The 14,121-nt window shown below is 35.8% G+C and overlaps 1 protein-coding gene across 9 annotated transcripts in view; it reads left to right on the top strand.

Moving 5' to 3' along the window:
- SLC44A5 (solute carrier family 44 member 5) overlaps window positions 1-14,121 on the top strand; it is a 369,267-nt gene that overhangs the window by 326,609 nt on the left and 28,537 nt on the right. For 8 of the 9 annotated variants that reach the window (XM_058658158.1, XM_058658145.1, XM_058658136.1 and 5 more), the window contains 4 exons: window positions 1,965-2,088; window positions 3,265-3,348; window positions 6,260-6,372; window positions 13,854-13,985. In XM_058658158.1, the coding sequence (XP_058514141.1) occupies window positions 1,965-2,088; window positions 3,265-3,348; window positions 6,260-6,372; window positions 13,854-13,985 (453 nt within the window). The remainder of the gene's footprint in view (window positions 1-1,964; window positions 2,089-3,264; window positions 3,349-6,259; window positions 6,373-13,853; window positions 13,986-14,121) is intronic. The other variant, XM_058658166.1, reaches the window with a different exon arrangement.

Genomic DNA, 14,121 nt, shown 5'->3' with positions numbered 1-14,121 from the left:
AGAACCGGAGAGCCAGAGAGCACAGCCACTGAAGAGACCAGCCATACATTATAAGTACTACAGAAGCTGTCCATGGGCAAACATGAGATCATATAAGTCAGGAAAGGTGGGAAAAGCTAGCTAAAAACGTAGTTCCTCTTCTTGTGCATCAACTACTTTAATATTTTCTGCTTTAAATTTCGTATAATTCCATGGATGTCAGCAGTGCTTCTTAAGAAAAATATGAAAATGATAATTTAATTTCCCTTACCACTTCTTTCAAGTTTCCTTTATGATTTTCCTTATTTCTTTAAAAATTGCTATTTAAGAGTTTTCAATAATATATTTGTAAGCAAATTACTTTTACAAAAATAAGTTTTGACTTTTATCTTTATTTTTGTATTTTTCATATTATTGATTTTATATATTCTGTATTATATTTATTTTATATTTTATGAATATATACTATATATTTATATTGTATTCTTATTTATTTTACATCTATATATTATGTTGTGTCATTATTTTCGTAATATTATTTTTATTTAATAAAAATAAGTCCACAGAAGATTGATCAATGTGTTAACTCTTAGAAATTATGCTGGCCTACAAAGTATGGACCTCTTCTGATAGCTTCAAAATTTCAATTTCCAATCTTCTTTAAAAATGTGGAAATGGAAAAGTGGAGCAGAAGGCAAATTATTAATTATTTACAAGTGAAGCTATAGTTGTCATAGTACTTTTAGGTTTGAGGCGGTTCTCATTTTCCAAGGAATTATTTATTCATCTCCAGCTGTCAAAATTTTGCCTAAGAAATACCCAAGATTTAAACAATTTTTTAAAATAATTTGTGATATGATTCTTTAGGCTCAGGGATTTCCTCTTGCCTATAGATATGTAGGTAATATGTATATACATTTATATAGAGAGATATATTTATCTAGAGGAACTGTATTATGGAGGCAACTGTACTGTGAAGTGAAGACACATTGCAGTATGCATCTCTACTTCTGAAAATAAGATGGACTCCCAATGAAACTGTTTACATATCTTGACAATAGAATACTGGGCTTTATAGCTTTGTCTATACCTACAAAGTCGTGATGCACTTTCCTGGGTCACACAATAGATCAATTTTCAGTTTTCTTAGCACTCTCCATACTGACTTCCATGGTGGTTGTACTAGCCTATACTCCTACCAACAGTGAGAGAAGTGGTCTTGTTCCCCACATACACGCCAGCAGGTGTTGTTAAATAGAGCTTTGAATATAGACGAATCTCATTGCAGTCAAGTACAACTTCAATGTGTATATCCCTGATTAGTAGGGAGCCTGAGCATTTTTTATGTTTTTTAGTTGGATGAATTTGTTCTTTTAAAAAAATGTCTGTTCATTTCCTTCACCTATTTTTTCACAGGTTGTTTAGTTTGCTGTCACTGAGTTTCTGAAGCTCTTTGTAAATCCTGGATATTAGCCCACTATCTGTTGTATAGTGTGCAAAGATTTTCTTGTTGGTTTCTTTCTAACTTAATTGATCATTCCTTTGCTGTACAGAAGCTTCTCAGCTTGATGTCGTCTCACTTGTTTATTTTGACTTTAACTGCTTGTACTTTTGGTAAATTATCTTATTCAGTCATATAAATGAATATAGCCTTTTTGTTAAAATATTTACCAAGAGCAATTTGGGTCATGATTACTCCTAAATAACTTATGTTATGCATCTCATTGGTGAGAACCTAATGAATACATTGAGTATAAAATTCTCCAGTTAAGAATGTAGCTTTTTATTGTGATTGTACTTGTCCTTATTTTAATTTTAAAGCCAACAGAAAACCTGCAGGTCATCAGTCAGTGGGTGATTAGCTGCCTCTCATGAATAATCTTCATGTTTAGGAGGGTCTGATCACAAGTAACAGCTTAAGAAAGGAAGGACACAACAAAAGAGGCAGAGAAGTGATTACCATAATTTGAATTTATTTTTTGCAGTTCTCCAGAGATGCTTCCCTGACTTCTCTACTAAAAATGGCACTTTAACAGTAGGCAGTAGAACACTATTCGAAGATGGAAGTGGAAAGACAAGAAATGCGATAGAACTCCGACAGGCTGCAAAGTATGTTTATTTTATCCTATTTGCAATTATTTGCATGCTTTTATTTTACCTAATACTAACACCTCTATTAAGGCAATGGTTAGAGGGAAATAATTATATATTAATATAATGTCTATATTGGAGAACTTGATGTATGAGTTAAAAGAGAAGCAGAATAAATTAAAAAGAGCAATTAAGTGTTTCAGATAGGTTAAATTTTTCATAAACAGGTATAGAAACATGAGATAAGAAAGTGCATGGTACATAACAAATTTCTGTATACTAACTGTAGTGCAGTCAACTTGCTGATTCCTTGGATATAGATGCAGAGTGCTTCTCATTATTGGGCATACATACTTACACACATATGTACAGACACACACACAGAGGATAATCACACAGCTCAATTGAATTAACAATGAAAAAACAAAGATGTTCTAAAAATTTTACTTCTGTTCCTTGAACGGATTTTTCAGCACAGATATTGCAGTCTATTGTAGTGTAGCATCTGCATATTTAGAGAATAAACAACAACATGTGTGCATTTCAGAAATATAAAGCTGTGTTAAAGAAATGACAAAAGAATATTACAAGTAGGTATACATGAGTGGTAAAATTAACAAAAAAGCTTAGAAAATTATTATGCCAAAAGCAACGTAGTGCTTAGGGGAAGCAGGAGACATTACAGCTGAAACAGAGGAAAGGGGCTGACAGTGTTGTGTTTATATGCATGTGTTCACCTCCATCACATTGGACAGTAATGATTTGTGCACTTTCAATATGTCCTCCTTCATGCATGCCAGCTGCAGGGCTGCCGTCAGAGGATTAGGAAAGGGAATTAAAGATGATGTTCTTTCTCGACTCTGTGGATTTTGCAAGTTAAAAGCTGATCGTCATTTTGATTCATTTCTTACAATGAAGTTTCTGCAGCATGCATTCATTAGGAAAACATTTGTTTATTATCTTAGAGAGCCAGGTTCTCCCTGTGTGTAGCTATAGACAGCTTAAGCAGGTTCACCCACCTTTGGAGGTATTCTGAAATTAGGTTTCCTGAATTGTTGTGGTTATGGAAAAAGTCAAAACTGATGCATGATTTCTAAAAACACTTTTTGAGCAACAGTTTGTAAGTCCCTTTTGCCATAACAAGCATATTTGTGTTTAATGGAAGTCAAAAATAATTTTTCTCTTTGAATTCAGTGGTGTCAATAAAATCCTTGAAGCAAGATCAGTTGGACTGAAAGTATTTGAAGACTATGTAACAACTTGGCATTGGATTCTTATGTAAGTGTTTCTTCCCCAGCCCCATTCAGAATTATCTTTGTAGAAAAACTTCTTCAGAGTCCCTGCTTTGGTTAATTGATATCAAGTTGACTCACAACTCAGTTTCTGATTTTTCTTTCTCAGATTGAGTAAGGATGGGAAACAGTATTTGGAAATATGTCCAGGACTAGCAGAAGGTTATAAAATACAAAATTTCTGTAGTGCCTATGTGCTTCTCATCACATGCTATAGTGGGTGTTGCGTTATTTTCTGATTTTTTTAAAAGTTTTTTTCCAACTTTTAAAAGGTAGAGGAGCAGAGAAAAGGAGAGAGAGAGAGAGAGAGAGAGAGAGAGAGAGATTTCTATTAGTTCAATCTTCAAATAGCCACAATAGTCAGATCTGAGTCAGGTCAAACCTAAGAACCAGCATCTCCCATGTGTGTGGCAAGGACCCAAGTCCTTGGGCCATCTCTCAATTATTTCCTAGGTACATCAGCAGGAAGCAGGATCAGCAGCAGAATTGCCTGGACGTTATGATATGGGATGCTGACACCACAAACAGTAGTTTAACCTGATGTGCCACAACACCTGCCTCTCTCTGGTTCTTTTATTCTCATATAATGATCATCATCATCATCAAAGATCATTCTAGTTTCAAGAAGCTTAAAAATAAAGAAAGAGGAAGAGGCCTTTCCAGACATGTTTACATTGCTGCAAAGTTTAGGAAATGTAGTCACTGCACTGAAGTCAATGGATGGCTTCTGTATTACCTTCTAGTGTTTAAAAGCTGTAGATTTCCTTAATGAGCAATCAATAAATTCAATACCTCTTCAGATATTTAAAGGCCATTTACCACTTGACCAAGCTGAGCTTCTCAAATTATTTCCATCTTTGCTTCTTGACTGACTCTAAATTATAAACATAGCAAGTAACGTCCCCACACTAGGCTGTTTGACCCCCTGTTTTTGCACATTCTTTTTTCTGGTGTATCCTTCATCTCATCTCTAATATTCACGTTGGTGTAATTGACACTTTTCCATCTTAGCAAGCTATAATTAATTATTTTGGAGGAGCAGGAAAGAGTGGTAGAACTATGTACACACAGACACATTTCCCTTCTGCCACAACCTACCATTTTCTATTTAATTTGCTTGACTTTCCTTCTAATAAACTATGAGCTCTTTATTATAACTGTGTCTAACTTGCCTTTGTTTTCCTCACCTCTGGTGTTGTGTATGTAGCATAACAGATGCACAGAAAATACAAACACACTAGGGACCAAGATCCATAAATTACATTTAATTGTATCATTCTTAATAAAGTCAAAATTGTATGTGAGAAAGGTACTACTGAGTAGTTTTAGAGCTGTAAAACTCATTCGTTTATTTTCATAGTTTATCTTAAATACTCACAATGATTATATATTCAATGTGTTAGGATATACTTCCCTAGCAGAACATAGTCTATATTTGACAGTAGTTGAATTTGTTTCCCTATTCTCAAATCCAATATATAGCTTCTATGTTTCTTCATTTGCCTCTCACACTTTGACCTGAACACAAGTGTACATTAGGGTAGACTCCTGCTTATCAAACTCCTAGTGCATACACTAAAACTTTCCCACCCAACACCACTCATACCACTACAATATCAACACCTCCCTTGATTTTCATCCCCTATGCTCTTATCTGTTTTATAAGCATACTATCAGAGTATTAACACACTGAGATTTACTCAATTAGAATTTTATACAAAACTTTATAAGACAGAATAAAGCACATTCTTTCTCCCTCCCCCACCCATGATTTCTTCAGATATTTACTTTGGGCTATGCCATAGAATAATCCTTCAACTCCACTGTAGATTTATTCATGAAAGTATTTCTCATTTAAGAGGGAATGGCTTCTGAATTTTAAAAGCATAGGCTCCACAAGATTTTGACCTAAGAAGACACTTTGATGCCATGCTGCCATCTATCCAGTGACAGTAATTAAGGCTTTCATTTTAAAGATAACACATGAGACAATAAATTCAATAAAAATGTACCAGGCTCTGTCTGTTGCTTTATAACCTGCAGACAACACCAGAGATGTCAGTTCTTAACAGAACGTTAGTGAAGTTGCTAATCTTAGGGAGTTTTGTTTGAGGAAACTACATCAGAATATTCCAGTGCGAACTTAACCTGAATATTTGTGGAAAAAGAAGTTTTCCTAGTAGTTCAGTTAAACTCCAGAAAGAAACTGAAGCTGATAGGAAAATAGTCATGCTATTAAGTATGTGATAAAATCACATGGCCCAGGAAACAGAGAAGCCTAACTGTGACTTTAAATAATATTCCACAAATCATGAGGGGCCTAGAAGAGATATCTGATGATATCAGGCACCACAAACAATCTGAAATAATTCGATCATGGAAACAGTGAGTACAAAGTCATGAGTGCAGGAACTGAGTAGGCAGGTTTTTTCCCTCGTTGTTTCACTCCTTACTTGTCTTTCTAGCCTCATTTGTAAATAACCATGTTGTGCAAAGTTTCTTTTATTCACCAAGTAGATAAAACAGCACAAATCCAACATGGTGGTTTTTACGTTTTACCTCATAGGGGGCAGATATGAAGAAAGGCAAATAGGACTGGCAACTGTGACATTTAAGCTAATATTCAATATTAGAATAATTGTATTTTTCATTGACAAATGGTGACACCATACTCTGGTTTACCTGGACATACAAGAGATGACTCATATATAAAATCCCCAATACCATGTTATGCAAAAGTCTTAATGGAAATAATGGTGTGTACTTTTTATCATTGCTAATGTTCCTGTAGCCAAGTAAAACAAGACAATTATTTTGCACAAAAAGATGTGTTGCCTCTCTGTTTCTGTTAGGTTTAGCGCATCTGACCTTTCATTTGTTGTGGATTTCTCCTCCAGGGGCCTGATTATTGCCATGATCCTTAGCTGGATGTTTCTGATTCTCATGAGGTTTATAGCTGGATTCCTCTTCTGGTTCTTCATGTTTGGTGTGCTTGGAATTATAGCATATGGTAGGTACCACTCTACTTAAAATCACAAAATGTTGTCATTGTGGCTTCTTAGCTGCCATTAGTAAGTACCAGAAATAGATGTAATTAGCTTTAAAAATGTGTTGAATTTAGAAAAAGTTAGTTAATTCTGAATACATTGTTTCTGTATTTTCTTATTTATCTTGTACTTTGCAAACATTCTATTCTCTTTCCTGCCAGTTTTTGAAATCATGTTTTATGGATATTAAAGAAAAGATAAAAAGAACCCCTGTAAGATTAGTAAAAAAAATCTCAGAACACCTCTTTTATTTCTCTTTTTGAGTTATCAAAAGCCAAGTGTGCATACTTACAGAAATGTCATGTATTTTTTGCTTTTCAACTTAGATAGAATTTTGAATCCATATGCTATCATGCATTTTGATAATTGGTACAACATAATGAGGCATCACCCTCTAGAGGAAAGTATTCTGAATTACATGCAATGGCAGAATTAGAATTAGTTCATTTCAAGGCTGAAATCTAACTGCTGTCTTAACTTCTCCAAAAACAATATATTCCCTGTTCAATGTAAACACTCAATAAAGAAGGTAAAACGTTTCCTACCACTACAGCAGCTTGCTTTCAAGCTCCTAAAAAATCAATGGGTCAAGATATAAATGTTTGAAAGACTTCTAAGAACAGATTCCCTAAAGCATTTGGAATGGCCGCATATTTATTTACAGCAACGCTTTATGCATAAGTATGCTTTTGAGTCCCCTGATTCTGTAATTAGCTGTGGTTGTATTCCAACCCTTTAACATACAACTTAGTGACTTGGAAAGAATAATGTATTAATGATTATGACATTCAGTTTTTTTGTCTACCTATAATATCTGAACCATAGTGCACTCTATTTCAAAGGATAATAAAGATGAGATGAAACTAATAAAAGTTCTTAGAAAAGTGCTTGGAACACACTAAGCAGTAAGTGTGCTGGGTTGTTATTATCCTCTTTGTTATCCTCAAGGAGTTTAGAGCAAATCATTTAGATCTCCCGGGGTATCCCTTGAGCTCCCCTGCTTTGCAGCTGCTCCCACTCCCCTGAAGCACAGCCAGGTAACCTCCCAGAGGTGGGAAACAAGAATTATGTGCCCTCATCACAGACTCCAAAGAGAGGTTTTAGGTTTAAGCAAAAGTTCAAAGGAAAGGACATTGCTGTCTACTGATCACTTTACTGACTTTGCTTAAGCAGGAAAACAAATAATAAGACAATAAAAAAAACCTGAAACTGGCTATGGTAAAAGTTTTGAAAATGGAAAAAGGGGAGTAAAAGGGTTAATGTATAAAACATGCAGGGAAAAAAATGATAGGTTCCTGTTGACCTCTAGGTGTAGTTTTAACCCAGCAATCAACACTGTGGCATGTGAGGTTGATGTTATTTATTGGATGAGGTGGGGTAGTGCAGTGTATGTAAATAAAACTGCATATGACTGCCTTCTAGCATGTTTTTTGACAACAGCCCTTTATATATGCAGGAAAAGCCAATCTTTTTTTTACTATTATTACATTGTATTGTTGACAATCTTTACATAGTCAATTACGGTAAAAAAAAAAAAAAGGCTCAAGGGCTATAGGGAAGTGGGTAAGACCAGCATGTCCATATTGTTTCCTTCATGTATCAGAGGTAAAGGGGGATATTGAGGGAGAAGCCCCACCCGGTTTCCCACCCACCCCAAGTCCCGGATGTGGAGCATACTCTGAGATACTTGCCCAAGTGGTTTTAATAGTTCTCCAGCTACGAATCGCCGCCAGTCTCGTCACTCCCAGCTCGATGAGGTCATTGCAGAATCCACTGATTGAGACAGTCCATCATAGAGTCTTCATTCGCCCATTATTTCGCTGCCAACAGATAGCTGAGGTGGTTGATCGACTTGTTCTGTCTTCTGTCTTTTCTTGGCAAGGATTCTGAGTCCAGCAGTTCGACCAGGAAGATCCCCAAAGAAACTCTGAGTCACTCCCAGACCAGATTCATGTATGTTCCAGCAACCACAGTGCCCAGCACAGTCCATCGCCACAATCAACTGGTGGTTGATTGCAAATGCTGGGTTGGTTCTGTTTTCAGTCCCGACTTGCACTGGAACCAGTGGGTGTTGCAGTCCAGCCTGGTTCTGCTCAGCACATACTCGGCGCTTACATCATCCAGTGGGAGCTGCAGCCTAGTTGGGGTGATCCACAATAACCTCCACCAGGCCCGCCCCCATCCTGGTTTGCCAATGTGTATAGCAGACTAGTCCAGTCTGTCCCACATCCCAATTGGCTCTTGTATTTGTCAATGAGTATTAAAGCTTAGTTCTATCTAACCAACTCAACTATCTAGCCCTCACGGATGTTGTTGAGTGCCTCTCTGTCTAGCCACCCTGGCCCCCGTCCTAGTTTTCATGCCATCCCACGGGAGTAGTGACCCAAGAGGGGGGAACCCACTATTTCCCTCCTGGGTCTCTCTCAGTCCTGGTTTATGCACTCTTCGGGTGGTTCCATGATTTGACTTGACAGAATTAGCCCCCAGAGCCAGCTTCTGCCAGCTGATGTTGCAGCTAAGCCCAAACATCCCTCACCCATTCAAATTTATGCCTGCACCAGCAGGGATAATCTGCCCAGCCTGGCTTTTCCCTGATCTAGTCCACATGCGGTGCACAGGTGTTGTAGCCTTGCTTAGTCTGGTCTGTCCCCATCCCAGCCCACGCTCTCCAGTGGCAGTAGCTGTCCAGCGAGGGGACCAGCCCCTAAATCCCAGTGCCGGCTCTGCCCTTCTCTTCCTGGTTCTCACTCATGCAGGTTGGGTGCTGCAGTCAAATCCAGTACAGGCAACCTCACCCTGGCATTCCATAATGTGCACTGCTTTTGTCGCGTCCAGACCCGGCCCGACCCACACTCCGTTCTGGTGTTTGGATTTGCCAGTGGGTGACATGTACTGATTCACCCTGGTCTGCCCCTGACCCGTGCCAAATGTATGCCAGTGGGAAACTTCCCATGGCCTATTCTGGGCTGTTTCCTATCATGCTTCTTGCGCTAATCTGGAGGGTCTGTGTCCTGCCAGAGGAGTTGCCCAGGCGCCTCCCTCAGAGGGAAAATCCAGTCTTGTCCTACTGACAGCAACTCACTAGGGCAAAGAACGGTTATTATGTGTCTTAGTTAACAAATTAAAACCCATATAATTTGTGTGCAAAAGCCCATGTACAGTAAGGTAAGAATTTTAATTTATCAAGACAAATTAAGAGGTACAAAGTACATGTGTGTAACACACTGCATATGAGCTTGGGTTTAGAGTTGAAAAAAACACAATCCTAAATGCACCACGTATTAACAGTGTGATCATCCACGCAAAAGTACATGGTTTCTCTAACTCATGATTTCCTTGAGTATAAAATTGGAACTGTGAGTTTTAAACAAAGTAGCCTGTATAGTGTACTAAAATTTTGTAAAGGTAAATACTAAGTAGTGTTTATTTTTATTGCTGTTCCTGTTATTAGACCATACTATTATTGATCAAAAAGGACGTAAGTTCACCAGTCATAACTTAGAAAAAAGACCTGATGGATAAGCGAGAGAAAGAAATAGAAAAAAATGAAAAATACTGTCTACATTTTCATATCCATCATTATGAGGGATTTAAATACTTGGAGGAGTCCTCTAAAAAAGAAATAATGGCATAACAGTCAATTTTGAACTGTTTTATGTATTGTTTTTGATGAGCCTATTGGAAGTAAAGGAAATTGTCTCTCCCCCCAAAAATGAAAATTAAGCCCACAGACTAAAATCAAAATGAGGAAATGAGCAGGAAGCACGTGGGAAACTCTGGGTAGTACATACCACTGCCAAAATCAGGTAACTCACACAGGAGTGAGCAACAAAGCAGGAAATCATCAAACAGACTGGGGTCCTACTAATGTCTAAAATGACCCCGTCTAGGTAGTACCCATTGCTGCCAACAGAAATAAATGTAAATTTTAACTAGATGAAGCATTCCTCAATTTATATCACCACATTTCCACAGACTAAAATCAATGAAGTGAGATGTCTGAACATACAAGAACACTGTTCTTTGTGAAAATCAATGGAAACTTTAAACATCACGATGAGGTATTCAATAGAGTCAGATATGAATATGAGTAGAATTAGAACATAAAATATTAAAGTGTTTAAAGAATTAAAGATAAAAAATTCACAAAAATAAAAAATGAAAATGTCCAGGCATGCATGAAAATGAATTAAATAGAATGTTCCAAAGCAAATAATAAGTGATTAAAAATTAAGGTGATAAGTAGAAAAATTGTGATTTAATGAACTGAAAGATGAATCTGAATTATCTGAGTTAAGAGAGAATGTGACAAGGAGAAACAATGTGATTTTGTGGTTTAGAGTGAAAAAGGTTGAGAAAATGTGTGTTAGTCATATTTGAAAGTTACTGACTATCAATGGATCTTGGTATTTTTTTTAAAAAAAAAACTTAATACCAAGAATGAAGAAAAGGAAAATCATATTTTGTCATACATTCTTTTAGGCATCCTACAAATATCTATTTAATCTACAACTCAACTATTGCATATATGAACTATTCTAAACTTTTAACACGTAGCAGTAAAGAAAAACAGACAAAGATTCTTACTCTCCTGATGCTTACGGCCTAAGTGAGTCAGGTATTAAAAAGAGATGACTGCCATGGGGGAAAAATAAAGCCAATCAGGTCAGAGGAAACTGAGAATACCACAGTAGAGAGAGAAGCCAAAACTGCAGTTCTGTGAGGATGTGTCTTTCTGAGAAAACTGGGAAAGCATTTAAAGAAAGCAATGGAGTCAGAAGGACAAAGGGGTTCCATTAAGTAACAACAGCTAAAGCAAAGGTTTTAAGCATGCTGATGCAAATCAATGCACTGAGTATAGGAGAGAGTAACATGAGATGACATCATCAAGCTGATGGAAGGCCAGAACCTACAGATTGTCCTTAGACCTTGCCTTCTATTCTGAGTGAAATGGAGAGATGTTGGTTTTGAGCATAGCAGAAGTGTGATGATGATGATTGTTCTAGTTCTATATTAAGAACAGACTCGAGGCAGGAATACAAACAATGGAACCAGTGAAGAGGCTATTGCAATAATCCATATCCCAGAGAAGGAACCTCAAATCGAAGAAGTAGCAGTGGAGACAGTGATTTGTATTTGTAAGGCACAAGAGGCTGATTAATGAATTAGCTGAAGTCCTTGTATCGCAAGTGGGTTGTTTTGTTTTATTTTTGTCATAGGTCCATCATTCTGCTATTTAAGTGCATTCTGACATTGTAGATATGGACAATGGCAGAGAGTCCAACATCCTATTGTCAAGATATATTTAACAGTCTCATTGGGAGTCCATTTTTGATCTGGAAGTAGGACTTCTACGTTGAATCTTCACATCTGGATATGATAGCATCTGTTACACAGTTAATATAAATTCCCTTAAATGAAAAGCAATAAAATAAAGACAACAGGAAGAAGAAATAGAAAAATTAACAACATGAAGTTAAATAACACTGAATAACCAATGTATCACTGAAGAAATGAAAAAGAAATAAAAAACCTTCTTGAAACAAACCATGCTACTGTGATCTATGAGTCAGTGAGGAAATTAATATGAAAGAAAAAAAAAACTTTTTTGAAGGAATGAAAATAAAAGCAAAAATATTAAAACCCATGAGATATAGCAAAAACAGTATTGAAAGGGTTATTCATCTTGTATTTTGCATTAAGGTTGCCTTATATCAGAGAGAACTTATGATATTTGTCTTTTGGGGATTGATTTATTTTGCTGAACATAATGATCTCTAGTTGGGACCATTTGGTTGCAAATGGTAGGATTTCATTGTTTTTAGTGGCTGAGTAGTATTCCATTGAGCAGACATAGCACAGTTTCTTTATCTAGTCCTCTTGTTGATCAGCTGTGTTGTTTCCATGCCTTTATTTTTGTAGGTTTGTAGACTGATCCGTCCATTGTTGAAAGTAGGGTATTTAAGTCCATTATTATTATTATTATTATTATTATTATTATTATCATGTCATTTCTACACTCAGATACATTGACATTTGTTTTCTTTTCTGGGAATGCTAAAATATGCTTAGGCATTGAGTAATTATACTTTTAGCATCATTGCATCTTCTTGTTACACAATTCCTTAGTTATTTCATAATGACCTTTTGCCTTCAAGTCCATTTTTTCCCTGAGATTATAGCCACTCCTATATGTTTTTGATTTGCATCTGTATGCATCTTTTTTCATCTTTTCACTTTCTGTGTAAATCTTTATTGAAGAAGTGTATTTTTTTGCAAGCAATATATAGATAGGGATATTTTCAATCAATTTGGCCACTCTGTATCTTTTAGTTTGGCAATTTAGGCAATTTATTAAAGGTTATTATTGATGATTAATAACTTGGTTGTGATTTTTTACATGCATGTTCCTGTTGTTCATTTTCAGTTTCCTTAATTCTTTTACCAGGAAGTTCTCTGCCTTTACATTCATTCATGATATTAACTGTATTTCGTATCTGTGTGAAATATCTCCTTAAGCATCATTTGTAAGGCTGACTGGCTGGTGAAAATTGTTTTATATTTTTGCTTGTCTGAGAAGTCTTTATTTCACTCTATTTATGAATGAGAACTTTATTGTCACTGAACTAGGTTGTCTTTGTTTCTTTTTCTAAAACCTGGAATATGCCCCCCTTTTTTTTCACAGATTACAAGGTTTCTGTCAAGAAATTTGTTGCTAATTTGAAATGGGTTTACTTAAAAGTGATTTGCATTTTTTTCTTAAAAATTTTAGGATTTTCTGTAAAGAAATTTTTTACTTTTGTAAGGTTGATTACAATGCATTACAGTGAGGATTTTTTTCTGATCATATCTACTAGGGGTCCCTGCACTTCCAGTATATCTGGATGTCTATATCTTTCAACACAATTGGAAAATCTTTTGCTATTATTTCAATTAATGTATTTTTCTAGGACATTCTTTTTTTATACCTTCAGGAATTCTTAAGACTTTTTTTGTGTTCATTTGATCACATCCCGTAGATCCTGAAATTACTTTTTTCTTCTTTTTTGTTTTTGGTTTTGTTTTCTCTGACTGTGGTGTTTCAGAAGGCTTGCTTTCTAGGTTAGATATTCTTTCTTCTGCATCTCAAACTCTGACAATGCTGTCAATAGCAATGTTTATTTAACTTATTTGTTTCTTTTCCTCTAACACTTGTTTGATTTCTTTTCAATGTCTCTGCTGAGTTTTTAATCCATGTCATATACTGAGTACGTAATTTCAAATTGAAAATATCCATTTGGACTAATAGAGGCAAATAAAATACTTACCATGTAAATACAAATCTTGCCTTTATAGAAATTACTATGCTGATCAATTTCATGTGCATATATGCAATAGCAATATAGCCTCTACCGGTTTTAAAAAGCACTACTTTATATTATTTTTGTTTTTCATTCTTTTCAAGGAATATGGTACTGTTATCAAGAATACACCAGTCTTCAGGAACAACCAAGTTCTTCATTAACTGTATATGACATCGGGATTCAGACTAATATGAATATGTATTTTCATTTGAAACAAGCATGGTTTGTTTTAAGTAAGTGCATTAAATTTTTTTAGAAATTGTAATGATGTGAGAGCATATTTTTGTGTAAGGAAAACCTGGATTAGTTGAACTCACTGATTATATTTATCACTAATTTAGCAAAAGATAACTACTAACTACAGTAAAT

Source organism: Ochotona princeps, chromosome 2 (genome assembly GCF_030435755.1).
Source record: "Ochotona princeps isolate mOchPri1 chromosome 2, mOchPri1.hap1, whole genome shotgun sequence".
NCBI classification, from domain to species: domain Eukaryota; kingdom Metazoa; phylum Chordata; class Mammalia; order Lagomorpha; family Ochotonidae; genus Ochotona; species Ochotona princeps.
The sequence above is the reverse complement of the archived record's forward strand: the minus strand, read 5'-3'. Positions and strand labels throughout refer to the sequence as shown.